This window comes from Sinohyriopsis cumingii, chromosome 3 (genome assembly GCF_028554795.1).
Source record: "Sinohyriopsis cumingii isolate HCF-2022 chromosome 3, ASM2855479v2, whole genome shotgun sequence".
Classification (NCBI taxonomy): domain Eukaryota; kingdom Metazoa; phylum Mollusca; class Bivalvia; order Unionida; family Unionidae; genus Sinohyriopsis; species Sinohyriopsis cumingii.
In genome coordinates this window covers 7779487-7799402 of record NC_142963.1, presented here as the reverse complement: position 1 = coordinate 7799402, position 19916 = coordinate 7779487, and the positions used below count along the sequence as shown (strand labels likewise).

Sequence of the window (19916 nt, the reverse complement as noted above, 5' to 3'; positions counted from 1 at the left end):
ATGCATGTATCATAAAAAAAGAATGAACCTATGACAAGTGGTATCACATTCAAGATTCATGTCTATTTTCTTGTAACTGTTGTTAGATTTTTTTCAGTGTTATTAAATAACAAAGATTACTCTTATATTGAAATATTTCATTGAAAAATTTCATTCTGTATAGTTGTCCATTTCATTCATTTTTCCTAACATGGTATATGAAGTGCGTGTTATAGTAACCAAGTTTCTGCATTGCCTTTGCTGTGACAAAAATATGTTTTGGGTTTCCTGCTCATAAAAAAAAAAACCAGTCCTGTAAACAAACATGTGAACAGCAGCCCTGAATTGCTCCAAGGCCACAAACTTGAGGCAAAAATGGCTTTAGTTCAACCGGACATTTATATAGTGTTTTCTTTTATTTGAATTGTAGTAAGTATCTAAATTCTATTTCGTCTAATATTTCTTAATCATTGCTTACTGTCACTGCTGACGAAAGGTACTGACCTAATTAATGTCATCAGCATCTCAAATCAAGTTTTTAAGTCGCATGAGAAATGGCACACAAAGCATGGACAGGCACAAAGTTAGGATGGACTAGCTTTAAATATCAGTGTTGATTCAAAAATAATTTTAGAACTAATAATGAGAGAAGTGCCCTTCCTTGTATTATCATATAGTACATGTATGACAAGTAAATTGTAAGCAACCATACGAGCACACATCAGCCTTGAACTGTAATCGTTATTCTGTCTCGAGTTGAACTTGGAATACTTTTTTTTTAAACAGGTACCTGGATGTTCATTTTATTACATGAGCACCTGGGTACCCAGCGTGGTACATTAACACCTGGGTACCCAGTGTGGTACATTAACACCTGGGTACCCTGTGTGGTACATTAACACCTGGGTACCCTGTGTGGTACATTAACACCTGGGTACCCTGTGTGGTACATTAACACCTGGGTACCCAGTGTGGTACATTAACACCTGGGTACCCTGTGTGTGGTACATTAACACCTGGGTACCCTGTGTGGTACATTAACACCTGGGTACCCTGTGTGGTACATTAACACCTGGGTACCCTGTGTGGTACATTAACACCTGGGTACCCAGTGTGGTACATTAACACCTGGGTACCCTGTGTGGTATATTAACACCTTGGTACCCTGTGTGGTACATTAACACCTGGGTACCCTGTGTGGTACATTAACACCTGGGTACCCTGTGTGGTACATTAACACCTGGGTACCCAGTGTGGTACATTAGCACCTGGGTACCCGTTGGCATCTTTAGCCAGTACTTACTGGTTATTACTGAGCTTTGAAAGTTAGCTTGTAAACTAAATACTCACTTGCCAATGAGCTGGAGTTTGTACACCAAAGGCAGATTGACCAGACTGGAGTCATATTAAGTGTGGCTCTTAGTTTGGTAAGCAGGCCCTGAAGAATTAATACCACAAGCCTCAGCTGGAAATAAATAAACTAAAACATCACAAAATTTGGTTTATAAAAAAAGAAAAATATATATGACTGTACTTACCTTCATTTTCACAGGTCTGTGAGAGCCCAGGGTTGTTCTTTTTTTTGTTGGTTTTTTTGTTGGTGTAAGAACTAACGTTTTGAAAAGAAATCTTAAAGAATCACATCACACTTCAAAATTTCCAACCATGGAATCACATCAAACTACAAAATTCCCAACCATGGAATCCCATCACACTGCAAAATTCCCAACCATAGAATCACATTACACTTCAAAATTCCCAATCATGGAATCACATCACACTTCAAAATTCCCAACCATGGAATCACATCACACTTCAAAATTCCCAAACATGGAATCACATCACACTTCAAAATTCCCAACCATGGAATCACATCACACTTTGAAATTACCAACCATGGAATCACATCACACTTCAAAGTTACCAACCATGGAATAGAGATATGTTCCTTTTAAACCAATCATTTAGCAACCCTGGCTATTCAAACTAAAGAAGGTGATCTTTAACCTGGCTATTCACACTAAACAAGGCAAATTTTAACCTCACTATTCACATTAAACAGGGTGAACTTTACCCTCGCTATTCACATTAAACAAAGAGAATTTTAACCTGGCAATTTAGACTAAACAAGGAAAATTTCAACCTGGCTATTCACACTAAACAAGGAAAATTTCAACCTAGCTATTCACACTAAACAGGGTGAATTTAAATTACTAGTGCTGAACAGATTTTACATATTTCATACTTGGATTGTTTCTTTGGAGCAGCATGATCAGTACAAGGAAAAAGCCATCCCCAATATAACCAAATAAAAAATGACATGATCTCACAAATTTGAAACCCACATGGGTAGTGGGCTATCAGAAAAAGTCTGTTTTAAAATACATCTCAAATTTTCGTCTTTTAAGTTTTTAAATATAGTCTTTTTTCTATTTGGTCAGTAACTATGGATGTTTTAAAAAACATTCACAATGCACTTAGTATTAAAATACAGACATAAAATCAACAATTTCCTTAAAGATGTCTTGCTTTGACTCAAATTTGAGGAATTTCTCAACTCTTTTTAAAGATTAAAAAAAGCTTCCATGTATTAAGTTTTAAAACAAAAAAAAAAATGATTTTCCATCCTATCTCTACCACTGACACAAATATTATCTGAAATTTTAAAAGCAAAATAATGTAAAATCTCAATTTGAGGAGAAATTTTGAACATTTTAGTGAAACCAGAGCTTGGTGATTCAACTTAAATTCTGCCGTGTAAAGAAGGCACTTGAATAATGAAACAAATTCAAGACTATTCTTATCAAGGTTTTCAATAGGATTCTGAAAGTTGCAGTCCAGAAGTCTTCCTTGGAAAAAGTTACATCCCAGCCATAAAACCAGGATTCCAAATAATAATACTTTTTATCCCCATGCAGTAATTCAGATTGTGTGTATTTTTTTGTCATCAATATATGCCATCAGATTGCTAATGCTCATTCATTGTCAAATATTTAGAATTTGGCCAAATAGCAAAATATGTGCTGAACTGGTTATACAACAAACCTTTAATTTTTTCCTGCCAACCATATATATATTTTTGTGGAAACAAATTTGGACAACCCATAGTTAAAAAAGCAACAAAATCAAACAATCAATGGGCTGAAACTTCGATTAAAGTTTAATTCAGGTTTTGAATGATGCTTGTTTACTAGTTAATACTTCATTTAAATTAGTCCTGACAAAGCAATTTTAAAACAAAAATAACTACCGGCCCATCACCTTAAAAATTTGTTAAATGTAACCAACACCACATATTTTTCTCATATGGCTTTATAATAAATGAATGAATAATTAAGCCAGTTAAAACTGAGATAATTTTTATTGTTGCAATGTTATAATTATAACAATTTCAATGCCTTTACATTGTCAATCTTTATGTTTGCATGCAGCTACAATGAATCAAGCATGAGATTACACTTTCTTGGCAATAAGCTAATTCAATTTCCGATCAAGATATTTTCCAAGACACTGGAACAAATGACCACATTTCATTCACAACAGTATGATGCATGTAAAGAGCTATGTAAAACAGTAGTCGTAACTGCAAAAAGTTTCACTGCAAAGTTAAATTAAACCTGGCCCCAAGTCCTCAAATTAAACAGTAGTCGTAACTGCAAAAAGTTTCACTGCAAAGTTAAATTAAACCTGGCCCCAAGTCCTCAAATTAAACAGTAGTCGTAACTGCAAAAAGTTTCACTGCAAAGTTAAATTAAACCTGGCCCCAAGTCCTCAAATTAAACAGTAGTTGTAACTTGACAAACTTTGCAAGAAAGTGAAATGAAACCTGACTTAAATCCTCAAGTCAAACTGTGACCAAAACTGAAAACTTGTTGGAAAGTGAAATCAAACCCAAGTCCTTATAATGTAAAGCCTCAGACCATATCTGGTTTTAGTCCCTCAAAAGTTATTTTGTGAAAACTGAGGAAAAAGTTCAAAGTCAAATGGACCATAACTACATTTGTCCAGAAACAGTGAAAACTAAACCTACATTTGAAAGAAAGACTCATGCCAAATGTTGATTTCAAATCCATGAAATCCTTCAAATGTTTAGGAAAAGAAAAGGAATTGTAAAGTTCTAAGCAAAACAGAAACCATTACTATGAACAATTTTGTCACAACAGTGTTAAAGTCAAACTTGAGTTGTATCTATTTTATGTAAAGCATCATATAAAATTTTGTTTCCTTCCATTAGGATCTTCAAAAGTTACTTAGCAGAAAAAAAGTCTGTAATAGACTTGACATGGTAGATTGGTAGGGGGAAACAATATATGCTCCCTCCATCCATATTGAGGGGCAGGGGAATAAAATAGTTGCAAATATTAAACTGAAAACATATGCACTTCACATTTTTGCAAAATAAAAAATATTTCATGTGATCTGCAACACTATTTAATGTTTAACTACAATAAACCTTTTGGGGGAAGAGGCAAACAGAAAGCTCTCAAAAACAAAATGTCTGTACATTAAACATGACAAAGACTTAAAAATTAACAGTTTTTAGCCCTTTGTGGGATTCTTAAAAATGGAGGATGGGCCATGCTACTAAAAAAACAAAAAAAAACAACAAAGTAAGTCCCATTTAACAGAAAACTGTGACCAAATTTTGCCAAAAGAGAGTCCAGAACCAGAAAAAAGATATCCTAAAAGCAAAGACTCACTACAGATGTGCTTTTTATATATTCTTTATACAAAATGGGAATTTACTCATCAGTCTGAAGGATTACATGTACTAACGTTACTTATTAGCATGAAGGATTAATGGAAATCAACATTATTTACAAATGCGAAGGATTACTGTATACTAATATTACTTACTAGCGTGAAGGATTAATGGAAATCAACATTATTTACAAATGTGAAGGATTACTGTATACTAACATTACTTACTAGCGTGAAGGATTAATGGAAATCAACATTAGTTAAACTGTAAAGGATTACTGGATACAGACATTACTTACCAGCGTGAAGGATTAATGGAAATCAACATTAGTTACCACTGTAAAGGATTACTGGATACAGACATTACTTACCAGTGTGAAGACAATGTAATATAAAGCTGTGGTGGGCAGAAGAAAAAGGAGTATGGTGAACATCAAAGTTCCCAAGAACAGCTGGTCCATATCATACACTGCGGAGTCAATTCTTTGTCTGAGAACATTCCATTTCTTGCCACGGAATAGCCTCCAAAGGGAGCTAAGAGCATACACTTGTAGTCGGTAAAGTCTTCAAATTAAAAAGAAACATAAATAAAATGTAATCACCATCTACAGCACTTAAATCAGTTTTCTAAAATTATTTAATCAGTTTTCTTTTTTAGATCCAAAACAAAAAGCTGAAATATATAATAGGAAAATAGAAAACAGAATTAAACCACCTGGCATACAGTGCATGTGACACAACCTTAAACTCTGAGCTTATGGCTTGTAGCTTACTCTGGATATTCCAATTCCCTAAAAAACTATTTTATTTTGATAACTTTTATTTTATGCATATACAAAATACATGCTAGAATTTTCCATGGTTTTCCATGCTATTTACTCTGGATATTCCAATTCCCTAGAAAACTATTTTATTTTGATAACTTTTATTTTATGCATATACAAAATACAGTATATGTTTGGTTTGTTGTTTATGGCACAACAGCACAAGTTGGTTCCTTAGTGCCAAGGCAACTAGAGTAATATATCTTGCCAATTATACACCACATTAGCTGTCCCAGGCTGATCCAGTGGTAGGATTCAATCCCCACCCTTTCAAGTGCGAGTCTGATATGCTAACCACCGAGTCATTTAGGCTACTACCTCCATCAGTCACCTCTTACAGCATGCAGGAGGGGACAATGGGCCTATTCTATATTCCTATTACAGCATGCAGGAGGGGACAATGGGCCTAATCTATATCCCTATTACAGCATGCAGGAGGGGACAATGGGCCTATTCTATATCCCTATTATAGCATGCAGGAGGGGTCAGTGGGCCTATTCTATATTCATATTACAGCATGCAGGAGGGGACATGGGCCTATTCTATATTCATATTACAGCATGCAGGAGGGGACAATGGGTCTATTCTATATCCCTATTACAGCATGCAGAAGGGGTCAGTGGGCCTATTTTATATTCCTCTTACAGCATGCAGGAGGGGACAATGGGCCTATTCTATATCCCTATTACAGCATGCAGGAGGGGACAATAGACCTATTCTATATCCCTCTTACAGCATGCAGGAGGGTGATCTGGGCCTATTCTATATCCAATTTACATCATGCAGGAGGGTGATCTGGGCCTGTTCTATATCCCTCTTACATCATACAGGAGGGTGAATGGGGCCTATTCTATATCCCTCTTACATCATGCAATATACAGTATTTATACCATGTATAATGACAATCATTCTAGTTTAGGACATATATACAAATGAAAAACTTTAATCAAAACCTTATCCAAATTGCTGAGAAAGACAATGACATCATCACCACTGGAAAAACGGCTCTTATGTATCACTGAAAACATGAGCAGGCTAGACAATAAAATCACTTTTTCTTAAATTTCATTATTCTAGTTGTCACTGTGCAAAACAATGGTTTTTATGCATGACAATTATAATGTTAGTGCAAATAGGTGTACACTGTACTTCACACAAACCCATCTGAGGTAATTAGGCTTGTGATTATGTTAATCCTCACAATAAAATGATAAATTAAAGGTAAGATTTACATGTTAGTTCTTATAATTGACATTTTATAATTGACATTTGCCAAATTACTATATTTAATTGGAATTTGTAATGATTGAGTAAGATAGTTGTATAGTTGTCTGCTACTCCATGTTTGATCAACACTAGGGCTGGGCATTAGAATGGGCACTGGTCATTAGAATAGAAACTGGTCATCAGAATAGAAACTGGGTATTAGAATGGGGACTGCATAAACTTTTCACTAACACATTGTATGATTATCTTTCAAGTATGGTACCGCTTATTATTTTGGCAGTTGCAATAAGCATTTTGCAGTCTCTTAATCACAGATAGTCTTTTGTTTGAACAGTACTAATTAGTCTTTTGTTTGAACAGTACTAATTAGTCTTTTATTTGAACAGTACTAATTAGTCTTTTGTTTGAACAGTACTAATTAGTCTTTCTTTTTAACAGTACTAATTAGTCTTTTATTTGAACAGTACTAATTAGTCTTTTGTTTGAACAGTACTAATTAGTCTTTCTTTTTAACAGTACTAATTAGTCTTTTGTTTGAACAGTACTAATTAGTCTATGTTTGAACAGTACTAATTAGTCTTTAATTTGAACAGTACTAATTAGTCTTTGAATAGTACTAATTAGTCTTTTATTTGAACAGTACTAGTCTTTTGTTTTAACAGTACTAGTCTTTCTTTTTAACAGTACTAATTAGTCTTTTGTTTGAACAGTACTAATTAGTCTTTTATTTGAACAGTACTTACTAGTCTTTTGTTTGAACTGTACTAATTAGTCTTTCTTTTTAACAGTACTAATTAGTCTTTTGTTTGAACAGTACTAATTAATCTATGTTTGAATAGTACTAATTCATCTTTTGTTTGAACAGTACTAATTAGTCTTTGTTTGAACAGTACTAATTAGTCTTTTATTTGTAAACTGGCACTATATATCAACACCGACCAACAGAAGTAAACTGTGTACCAGTATGTCATGATAAACACTCTTTCACACACATACCTAGTGATTCACACAGTTCGTAAGGACCTGTTTGGACAAGTCTCACTATATGCTGAGATTATGTACAGTAAAAATATCCTAGTAAGCTTAATAGTAATTGAGTGACTGATTTCCCAATAATCCTCCACACCATCACTGAACATTTCAGTCTCTGCTCAGGACACAAAAAGCAGATTTTGCATACATTAGATAAAAATAAAGATCTGATGGGGAGGGGCCAGGAAGCTAAGTGGTCTAAGGCACCCTCCTTTACAGATCACTGCCATTTCATCAATGTCTACATTGGTTTGGGTCTCTGGCTCTGCCAACACTAGTATGTGAGAAGGCTTGCCACATGGGTCAGTGGTTCTTCTTAGGGTTTCTTGGACTCTTCCTTCATACATAGCCTATAATGTGCTGAAAAATAACATTAAACCCCAAACAATAACAGCTACAAAGATTTTAATATAGTGATGTTAGTCATAAGTTACTTTTCTGCTTCTACATAATTGTCTTGCTTTTGTAAGGTCCTGGCAGAACATAATAGGAGTCTATATACAACAGTCAACTTTATATTTATAAACTTATATGTTTGGCCCAGGGGGAATGTCTGCTGCTATTAAAGATTTTCAGTTCATTCTGTCCATCAGTGATTCAGCAGTTACTGAATGAGCATAACAGAGTTGTACAAAGGTCCCAGCTGAGTGTGAAACTTCCTGACAGAATGCTATTACTGACATTTGAGTCAAGTGTTTCAGTTGAAACTGAAGGATGCAAGTGATGACTGTGCTAACCAATGAAAGTTGGTGATGACAGCAGCAATTGTGTGGATATGACTCAATGGGTTTAGTTTGAATACACAATATGGCACTTGTACGAGATTCCTGAATGTTTAAAACAGCATGGAATAAACTGCATGTCCTGGGTGGCAATATCAATTCTAAGTCACCAAACACTGTAAGCATTGTTGTGGGGATGGTGGCAGGGTTAAGAGAAATATATATTTATAAATATAAAGTACTGTCATTCTAAACAAAACTATTCAACAAAGATGCTGTACAGCTGAAGGTACTTTGATGGTTGATGACTGGGTTATGTATTGCTGTGTATAAACTATACCTAGGAATGATAAAGACTGGGTTAGTGTGTATAAACTATGCCTAGGAATGATAGAGACTGGGTCGCTGTGTATATGCTATGCATAGGAATGATAGAGACTGGGTCTCTGTGTATAAACTATACCTAGGAATGATAGAGACTGGGTCGCTGTGTATAAACTATACCTAGGAATGATAGAGACTGGGTCGCTGTGTATAAACTATACCTAGGAATGATAGACTGGGTCGCTGTGTATATGCTATGCATAGGAATGATAGAGACTGGGTCATTGTTTATGAACTATGTGTATGCAATCTCATAAGTAATAATTTGTTCTTGATCAAGTTATTAGACTATGTGTTGGCCGCTGACTGTAAAAGTCCACACTAAGGCTGTGAAACACAGTACAGTAAACTGCTACTGTGAATTACATACTGTAATAACCAAGAATTGAAAAACAAACAATGTGTGTTCATGAAACATTGATGACCCAACAACAAATGCCTGAAATCTGACCAAAATGCAAAACCTGCAAAAGGCATGAAGGACATGTGAGCATCGACAACATCCTGTTAGAATGGTAATACAAAGATTTTCGTTTTATTAATTACATATGCGATACTGCCAATTAAAAGTCAAAGTCCTAAAACCCATCAGGTGATCTACATATACAAATAAAATAATATGCATCGCACACTTCAGTGTGTGTGTGTGTGATTTGGATTTTTAATGTAGCTTTAACAATTTTTCAGTCATATTGCTACAATGTCTGCAGTGTGACAGTTTACAGTGATTCTCTAGCACTGGGGCATCATGCTGCAGACACATAGCATGATGTCCCACCCAGTCACATTATCCTGACACCAGGCCAACCAGTCCTAACACTATCCTCTTAATGCTGATCGAACCCACGACCTTCTGCTTCCGAGGCAGATGCTCTAACCACTAGGCCACTGGAGCGGTTCACACATCAGCAAAGAAGGTCAAGGACTATCTTCAACAATCATTCTTCACAAAAAAAAGTCAATGTCTAAAAGTCACAAAGAATGATAAAAGTCCCAACATTATTTTAAGAACAAGAAATGTTAAACAGGTTACCTGCTTCACATAATTTTTTTATTTGCCCTGGTAAAATGTGTTTAAGTGTGCAAACAACATTTACACCAACTGGACAAAACTGATTTCCAAAAATTCAAGACATGAATATTTTGGTTCTTTTAACTGTCATGTGTTTAATCCATCTCTGAAATTCTTCAGCAATAATTTTTTTTTCAAATTACTTGCTGTGGTGCAAGTATTAGATGAAGGCTTGGAAACATTTTCTTTTATGACAAAGTAGACATCATTAGAAGTGTTTTAGTGAAAACATTGTATCATAATGATCATCCATTAGGAGTAATGACAACAAGACTTTAAAGATACCGATAGTCATTGTGCCAGCCATATTGGATATATAACTGGCACCATTATTTTGGACAAGCTAGGTATTAGTTTAACACCATGTTGAAGGAGTAGAGATAATATTTTCAAGATATGGCTTGCCATTGAGGAGTCAAAATAGCAAGATTTTCAAGATGGCTGCTGTGATGGCCATATATACCAGATTGGATCCATTTTTGTTTAAGACCAACAAGATATCACAAGAAGTCTTTTAGTGAAAACCTCATGCTGATATAGCCATCCATTCATGAACAGTTGCAATAACAAGTTTTTTAAGATGGCTGCTGTGTGGCAGCCACACTGGATGCGAACACAATTTTCATTCAAGACCAACTAGACATCATAAGTCTTCCGGTTAAAACCCCACTCCAACATCACTTTCTGTTCAGGTAGAGTTGAGATAAGATTTTTTAACTGACTGCCATGGCAGCCATATTGGACATCAGATCGGAATCATTATCATTTACAACCAACCAGACATCATAGCAAGTCTGTTAGTTTGAACCCATATTGACACAACTCGACCCTGCCATAACGTGCCCCACGATAACATGAATTCGGATATAATGCGGTTGTGGCATGGCTCCCAAAATTACATATATTCATTCACACATGAAAAAATATTTTTGGTCCAAGTACATGAAATAGTGTATAAAAAAGTTATCATTTTGGGGAAGAGATCACTTACGAATTTGAATATAATACGATCGTGGCGTGGTTCCTGAAATTTTAAATACATGTATGTGTATTTTTCTCATACCTAGATCTTTTTTTTTAAGTACAAGAAATAGTATGTAAAACGTTTGTTATCATTTTGGGGAAGAGTTCACATATGAATTTGTATTTAATATGATCGTGGCGTGGTTCCTGAAATTTTAAATACATGTACATGTATTTTTCTCGTACCAGGAAAATATGTATTTTTTTAAGTAAATGAAATAATATGTAAAACATTTTATATCATTTTGAGGAAGAGTTCGCGTATGAATTTTAATATAATACGATCTTGGCATAGCTTCTGAAATTTAATAATGTCACCAGATTCTTGAAGTGTTATGCCAAAATAAACTTTATCAGAAATGTTACTTATTACTGATCCATGAGTAAAGCCTGTAAGTCATCTTTATGATTGTCTTCAATTAATTATGTATACAATCATTGCTCAAACAATAGTCAACTTAAGTTTCTTCTTTAACTGCATACACATCCAAGCAGCAGACAATGCGGTGGTTGATAAAAGATTCTCACAATTTAATAAACATCAAAAAACGAAAGCTGCCAACATGTTTGCTGGGCTTGGTGGTGTTATTAGACACAATCAGTTGATCAGTAAATAATGTCTGCTTTATTAGCTGGAAATTGAAAGGGTATGAAATTGTACATGCATTCAGCTTAGATGTTTTTTACAAAAAAGACTCGTGACCATTGCAAGCCTACTGCACCTAGTTCTCTGGTTTTACATGGGTATGGTGTTTGTTTATGAACTCGTTATTAATTTCCTATTTTGTAAAAAAATATTTTACCGTTATGGAAAAGCAAGTTCACAAATGCAAGTCATCCTCTGCACTTTGCGCAATGATTAGTATAGTAGTTTTCATATGTTTCTTTCGATATTTCCAAAACCTGAAGTAAAAGTTATATGCACGTTGAAAGTATGTGTTGATGGTTAATTATTCTTGCTACAGTCATTCAAATGAATAGGCGAACAAGCGTTAATTATTAGAAATTTGCAATGGATAAATGTACATGGAGATGCATATAAGAAAATTTTAGCAGTATGAAATTTGTACAGACACTGTTCATAGACCCTGGAACGTAATGAACCGTACACGTGCTTCATCTTTCTTAACCTAATTATGCTGATAATTTTTCCTATTGAATTCAGACACATAATGATGTGTGACAAAATTATTGAATAGTTTAAATATGTATGCAATTTTTGCAATGGAATTACATGTGTTATGGATTAACTGCAAGCCTCAACGGTACAATATCAGACAGCAAGTAAATGGTGTTGATACTCTGTTCATGTCGTATATTAGATGCTGAATTCAGACACAATGATCTGGGACAAAATTACTGAATATTGTAAATCTGTGTGCAATTTTTCAATGGAATTACATGCATTATGGATGAACTGCATGCCATGACGGCACAATAGTAAATGGTTTTGATACCCTATTCATCATATATATTTGACATGAATACACATATATGTGCCAATGAGTTTTTCTCTGAAAAAAGTAAAATACTGTAAACCCCCGCATTAACACAACACCGATAATAACGCGATCCAATTTTCTGGACCCCAATTATCACGTTGTAGCAGGGTTCCACTGTATGACCATTCCTTGTAGGAGGAGTGGCGATAACAAGATGTTCAGAATGGCTGATGTGGTGGTTGCCATACAGATGTTCTGCTGTTGTTGTAGGGTTTAATGCCATTTTTCAGCACAAGATAGGCTATACATGGCGGCCAGTATAATTGGTGGAGGAAAAACCCCTGAAAACCCTGGGAAGAACCACCGACCCACGAGAAGCTACTGGCAGGCTTTCTCACGTACCAATGTTAGCCGAGGCTGAGATTCGAACTCATGCAGACAGAGGTGAGATGGCAGTGATCCATAACGGTGAGCGCTTTAGACCACTCGGGGCCCCACAGATGTTCTAATTGACATATTGTCACTTAGGACAAACTAAACATCATAAGTAGTCTTTTAGTGAAATCCTCATGCTGATGTGACCAACTATGAACGAGTAGAGATAACAAAACTTTCAAGATGTCTTCTATGATGACCATATTTGATGTCCAAGTAGCCCCATTTTCTTTTAGGATTAACTAGACATGGGATGAATGTGTGTGTAAAATTTCATGGCAATCCTCCAAGTAGCTCAGTAGGATTAGCGATAAACATGTGCTAACAAATACATGGATGATGGATAAGAGACAATCCCATAAGCTATTCTGGCCTATGACCAGTAGAAAAAAAACCTAACAAATCAATTAAATCATTCATATAGCTGGTGGCTTTTGTGTAATCATACTAACAAGCCTACGGGGACATATGAATAAATGACAGACCCTCAGGTGGCTTTTGTGTAATCATGCTAACAAGCCTACGGGGACATATGAATAAATGACAGACCCTCAGGTGGCTTTTGTGTAATCACGCTAACAAACCTATGGGGACATGTGAATAAATGACAGACCCTTGGGTGGCTTTTGTGTAATCATGCTAACAAGCCTACGGGGACATATAAATAAATGACAGACCCTCAGGTGGCTTTTGTGTAATCACGCTAACAAGCCTATGGGGACATGTGAATAAATGACAGACCCTCGGGTGGCTTTTGTGTAATCATGCTAACAAGCCTATGGGGACATATGAATAAATGACAGACCCTCGGATGGCTTTTGTGTAATCATGATAACAAGCCTATGGGGACATATGAATAAATGACAGACCCTCGGATGGCTTTTGTGTAATCATGCTAGCAAGCCTATGGGGACATATGAATAAATGACACACCTTTGGGTGGCTTTTGTGTAATCACACTAACAAGCCTATGGGGACATATGAATAAATGACAGACCCTCAGGTGGCTTTTGTGTAATCATGCTAGCAAGCCTATGGGGACATGTGAATAAATGACAGACCCTCAGGTGGCTTTTGTGTAATCACACTAACAAGCCTATGGGACATATGAATAAATGACAGACCCTCAGGTGGCTTTTGTGTAATCACGCTAACAAGCCTATGGGGACATATGAATAAATGACAGACCCTCAGGTGGCTTTTGTGTAATCATGCTAACAAGCCTATGGGCACATACGAATAAATGACAGACCCTCAGGTGGCTTTTGTGTAATCATGCTAGCAAGCCTATGGGGACATATGAATAAATGACACACCTTTGGGTGGCTTTTGTGTAATCACACTAACAAGCCTATGGGGACATATGAATAAATGACAGACCCTCAGGTGGCTTTTGTGTAATCATGCTAGCAAGCCTATGGGGACATGTGAATAAATGACAGACCCTCAGGTGGCTTTTGTGTAATCACACTAACAAGCCTATGGGACATATGAATAAATGACAGACCCTCAGGTGGCTTTTGTGTAATCACGCTAACAAGCCTATGGGGACATATGAATAAATGACAGACCCTCAGGTGGCTTTTGTGTAATCATGCTAACAAGCCTATGGGGACATACGAATAAATGACAGACCCTCAGGTGGCTTTTGTGTAATCATGCTAGCAAGCCTATGGGGACATATGAATAAATGACAGACCCTCAGGGTGCTTTTAATACAATCATTCTGACAAGCCTCCTGGGACATACAAGTTCATGACAGACACATAGATGCCTTTTGCGTAATCATGTCAACTAGCCTATGGTGGTTTATGTGTAATCATGCTGACAAGCTTCCTAAGAATGACTGATAGGCCCATAGGTCATTTTCTGCAATCATGCTTACAAGTCTACTGGGACATATGAATGGTTTCTGTGTGACCATTCTAACAAGCTTCCTGGAACATGAATGAATGACATACCCAAATGATAATATTAAGATGCCAAAGAGTGCACAGCTACGTACTAAGGTTATACTTCAGTATTCCAAGCACTTTTAGGATATCAGCAAATACAATTAAAAGCACTAAGCTGTTGTTACCATCCTTAAGACCTTAATATGAAAATAAAATTTAGAAAATATGTAAATCGGTCAAATACTTTCAAGAAATGACCTTTCAAAGTTTTTTGAAAGACTTGGGAAATTTGCGATCCTCACTGAAAATGCAATTACCATCAACTTCGGATGAGTAAAAAAAATATAATTTGCAGCTATACAACAGTGGGATTTACTGCAAAGCTAGAAAAGCTCCTTGTGATTCAAGAAATGCAAGCACTACAATCATACACAAAAAATCCTTTTTATTAAGTTCACTCTAAAACAGTAAAACTACAGAGGGCGGCCTTACTGGAAAAGCCAGAAATTGTGCTTTTCCATGGCTTTGCAACCTTGCTATAATAAAACTATGACATTTAAATGCAAATTAAAATATGTTCCTGTGAGAAAACCTTCTGAAAACAAAGCAATTTTTGGGGGGGCAAATGGGTATGAAACGTTTGCCATACCAGATCATAGAAATCTGGAAAAAGAGAAAAAATCTGAATGTCCAAAAAAATTGCAAAGCGACAATTTTTACAAGGTCACAATTTTTTTTAAATTAACAGATTTTAATACTTCTTGTACCAAAGTGCTGGGTATTATATGAAAAATTCACGCAATATACAAAGATGTCAACATTAGTGTGAAAATAGGTTTCTGTTTGTAAACATGAGGTAGCAGAAGCAATATCTGAAAATAGGCAAAAATGGCAAAAACAACAATTTTCAAAAGTTTACAAATTCATCAATTAGTAACTTATTTTGATAGTTTTTGCACCAAAATGGAGCATATTACAGCTTTAATGCATCATACTAATAAAGCAACTATAATTATGATAAAGCAAAGATAGATTACAAAGCAAGAACCATTGACAAAGTATCAAAATCTTTCATTATGACTAATGTTTTGAAGATAATGTACACTTCAGACAGTAGATACAACTGTAATGTCATAAAGGACTCCTTTGTTTAAAATAATTAGGAAAGTAACAGCTTTAACAAAGTTTAAGCTTGAGAATTTTATTCTGCTGTATTTTGCTGGTCAATGTGTGTCACGGAATTGTGTACGAGTTATATCAATATGTATATGTGATCAAAAATGTACTCGGGTTTCATTGCCGCGTAAAGCATCACCCAAGGATGGTATATTTTTTCGGCTCTAGTTATTTCAAAATACTGAGCGAAACTCAACCCATGCTGCATGTGCAAACTGCCTGCAGCAAAAACCTAAGTACCTAGCTGCGCGTATCTGTCACAGCTAGTATACATATAGAGCAAATTCTCTATATATGAATTACACTACGACAAGTCTTGTCAGGAAGCTTACCTCTTTACGGGAGCAAATCTCCAGCTGTAGAGGTAATGAAATTTAAGTATTCTTTATTACTATTCATTTTATATGACAGAATTGTTTCATACTTTAGATGTTTAAGAATTTATTCTAAATTCTACAGAGAGTCAATACCTAGGTTATACAACGCCATATTAGAAATACTATAGTCTGGTTCGAGTTAGCTATTTGTTGTAACGAATTCATGTGCACGCATGCGCAACATACATCAATGCAGAAGTACTTAACCGTGTCATATGTACTACACGGTTTAGTTGTTATAATTTTAGCTGCCTTATACATGGTTTGATGTGGAGTCACAGAGCTCTGTGTGGTTTCTTGTGATGTGTACGCTGTGTCTGGTGACGTTGGTTCGGAAGAGTGTAATGGTGTTCTCGATGCGAGTGACCAAGGCTTCGTGACCATCGGGTTTGTGTTGAATGTGAGGGCTCTTGAGGGATCCTTCAACAGACTGAGAGGGGTGGACCGTGCATGGGCACTTCTCTGACCATTGACTAGAGTGAATGGAACAGGAGATACATCTTGGACGTCAAATGGACGCCACGATAGTTATATATATTATGTGTTCCATGTTGTTATTTTCACTATTGCTATCTGAGCAAATTTACATGCATTCCCATTTCAATATCGTTATATGAACAATAAATTCATAATTACATGCAATCCCATTTCAATATCGTTATATGAGCGACAGATTCATAAATTTATACATATCCCTATATCCCTTGGTGTTTAATAAGACCTTGTTTATATTGGGGTGTAGATCATATACTTTTATTTTGTTGATCGGTGATAGGGCTTATTTCATGTTTGTTTGAAATTCCATTTGTTAAATTCATGTTTGAGTTTTCTCATTGAGTTACTTGTTGTTGAAAGTTCCATGTTAGGAACTTTATAATTTTCCTTATCTTTTTTGTTTATAATGGTGTCAGATTTGTTAATATTTAATTTGCGTTTATAAATAAACATCTTTATTAACGCAGTTGCTTTGGGTGTCTTCACCAATCCAATCCCAACCCGGCTTCATCTTGTGACAATGTGTCCAATATTTTCAACTTTCCAAGTTTGGCCATTCCTTGAAACTGGTTGAACATTAAAGTTCCTATCAAACACAAAACGTGACTTAACCTCGGCAATGTCATCAGTGGCTGGCCATTTGAAACAGTTGGTTTTGGTTTTCATCTGGCATGAAATCTGTATGAGTGCCAGATCAGGTTGGTGTACTTCAAACATTTGTCCAATGTAATATTGGTCACCATAATGCACAGCTACCCATATGATGTTGTTGTTGTAGGGTTTAATGCCATTTTTCAACACACGATAGGCTATACATGGCAACCAGTATTAATGGTGGAGGAAGAACCCAGTAAAACCCTGGAAAGAACCACCAACCCACGAGAAGCTACTGGCAAGCTTTCTCACATACCCACATTGGCTGAATCTGAGACTCGAACCCACACAGACAGAGGTGAGATGGTAGTGATCCGTAATGGAGAGCGCTTTATACCACTCGGCCACTCGGGGCCACCTACCCATAAGAAGCAGTACAAGGATAGGAAGTCTCAAGATAGTTTCTTAAATTTCTTAATCCACTCATAAACCTGAAATGTGTAAGGTCAGAAAAAGTTCAGATGCACCTGAATGGACGAATGCAACAAAGCAAAAGAAAAATATTAAGTAAAAGAATTTTTAAAAATTCGTGTACTTTTTCTGTTTTTAAAAAATGGTCCTGTTTTGTGGTTGAGCACTGCTTGTTCTTTGATTTCCTAAATGAGGCATAATTAATTCATTTCACATGAAGCATTTAAAATGAATTAGATACTTTTAGCTACATTTAATGATGCTGACCTGAAAATTTACTGCCTGGAAAAATTAGAAATGCCATCTAGATATATAAAAATTGGAAATTGGGGATAGGTCTTGTAGTTTGAACGTACTAAAATGCCAGTCTATAGCTAGCTAGATTTACAATGCCTTTTCATCATTAATAAACACATATCCAAAATTTTGGACCTTGCTCAAAATCAAAAGCCAAAAGAAACAAATTGAAAAGAAATAAAGACGGGTAACAGAGCCCATTTACCTTTTGGTGAATCATGTTTACAGACAGAAAGGTTAAAGGTCACAATTTTATCGCTATCCAATTGCATGTAGGTAAAATTTCGACATCCGAAAGAACTGCTACTGCACAAATTATGCCATTTACATACCTCAAACAAACATATTTTTATATATGAAAAAAAAAGAAAAAAAAAGACTTATGCATAGAATGATAGAAGAAAAGTAGTTATTGTGATAAATGAATATAGTTATTGATTTTATGAATAGTGATGGCATAAAATTTATTGTTCAAAATGTGCAAAATTTTGACTTTTGTCCTGCTGGCAGCCCACTGACCTGGTCGGCTAGGACAGCTTGATATACCTACTATACTGATGATGAAATGTGTAACGTTCCATCAACTAAAGGCTGAAAAAGATATCCTGCATGTGAAGCACAAAAATTTGTCCTTAATTACCTGGCAGCATACACATAAAAACAGTATATATGGATGGTGAGTGTGGACAAGATGTCCTGAAACAGTGCCACCTGGATGGACATTCCCAGTATGCCTGTGATCGAAGAATACCAGATGAGTTGACCCAGAATTGACTTCAGCAAGTAAAGATATCCTGAAAGTACAGACATAGTGTGTTAGTTATAGTGTGTACAAATACAGTGTTATAGTGTACAGATAGAGAGATTTATAGTTACAAATGTAGTGTTAATATCATTGTGTACAGATACAGTGTGTTAGTTATTATTAAAAAAACCTTGAGACTCTTTGTTTTAAAAAGGTCTAGATCTTGGGAGGAATATATAAGTTGACTTGGGAATCTGTCAATAGGATCTTGGTATTTGTGGATTTACAATGATGTTTGTTCCACAGCTGGAAAAGAGTTTAAAACCAACATCGTAGCAAAGCCATTTAATCAGACTTCAGATACTGGTGACAGATTAACAACAATTAATTTCCTAAAATAAAGAATTTTACAATTCTCATTGATTCATAAAAATGTGCTCAAGTAAATCACATATACATGCATACTGTTAACTATTTTTAGCACTTGTACTGTGTTTTGCTGACAAAGATCAAACTGTGTAAACCATTATGGACTGTTGGAAAATTATTATTTATGTAATAAAATTTAGGAAAACATTTACAATTTGATTCCTTCCTAGCTAGATACCCAAGAAGTGGTTTACCTCAGCTGGGCAGCTTATCATTGAGAAAATGAATGTTTCAACTTTGGTACACTTTTACATGACTTTAAGGTCAGTTGTGGACTTTGATTTTTTTTAGACAAGCATATTTCATTTATCCAGAAAAATGTACATATTTTAGCATGAGGAATGACATTTTTTTTACTGAATGGAACATAAGCACAGAGAAATGAAGTTACATTTCTGGATTCATCTTTTGCAAAAAACTTAAACATGTTTCCAATCTCTGAAAATGCTCGTTTTTGCTAAAGTGAAAACCAAAATTCATCTTAACTTGAAAATTAACAAAGAATAGAAGAAAATACCCTAACATCAGTACTTGTTTGAAACTGTCTAAATTGTTCACAGATCTGATTACATTTTCAACCACAGGAGACTGTAACC

The 19916-nt window shown here is 35.5% G+C and overlaps 1 protein-coding gene across 6 annotated transcripts in view; it reads right to left on the bottom strand.

Moving 5' to 3' along the window:
• Positions 1-19916, bottom strand: part of LOC149802433 (phosphatidylinositol N-acetylglucosaminyltransferase subunit Q-like) — a 63086-nt gene that overhangs the window by 10341 nt on the left and 32829 nt on the right. For 5 of the 6 annotated variants that reach the window (XM_089951647.1, XM_089951652.1, XM_089951649.1 and 2 more), the window contains 3 exons: positions 18787-18940; positions 5052-5244; positions 1330-1444 (listed from right to left, as the gene is read on the bottom strand). In XM_089951647.1, the coding sequence (XP_089807773.1) occupies positions 1330-1444; positions 5052-5244; positions 18787-18940 (462 nt within the window). The remainder of the gene's footprint in view (positions 1-1329; positions 1445-5051; positions 5245-18786; positions 18941-19916) is intronic. The other variant, XM_089951651.1, reaches the window with a different exon arrangement.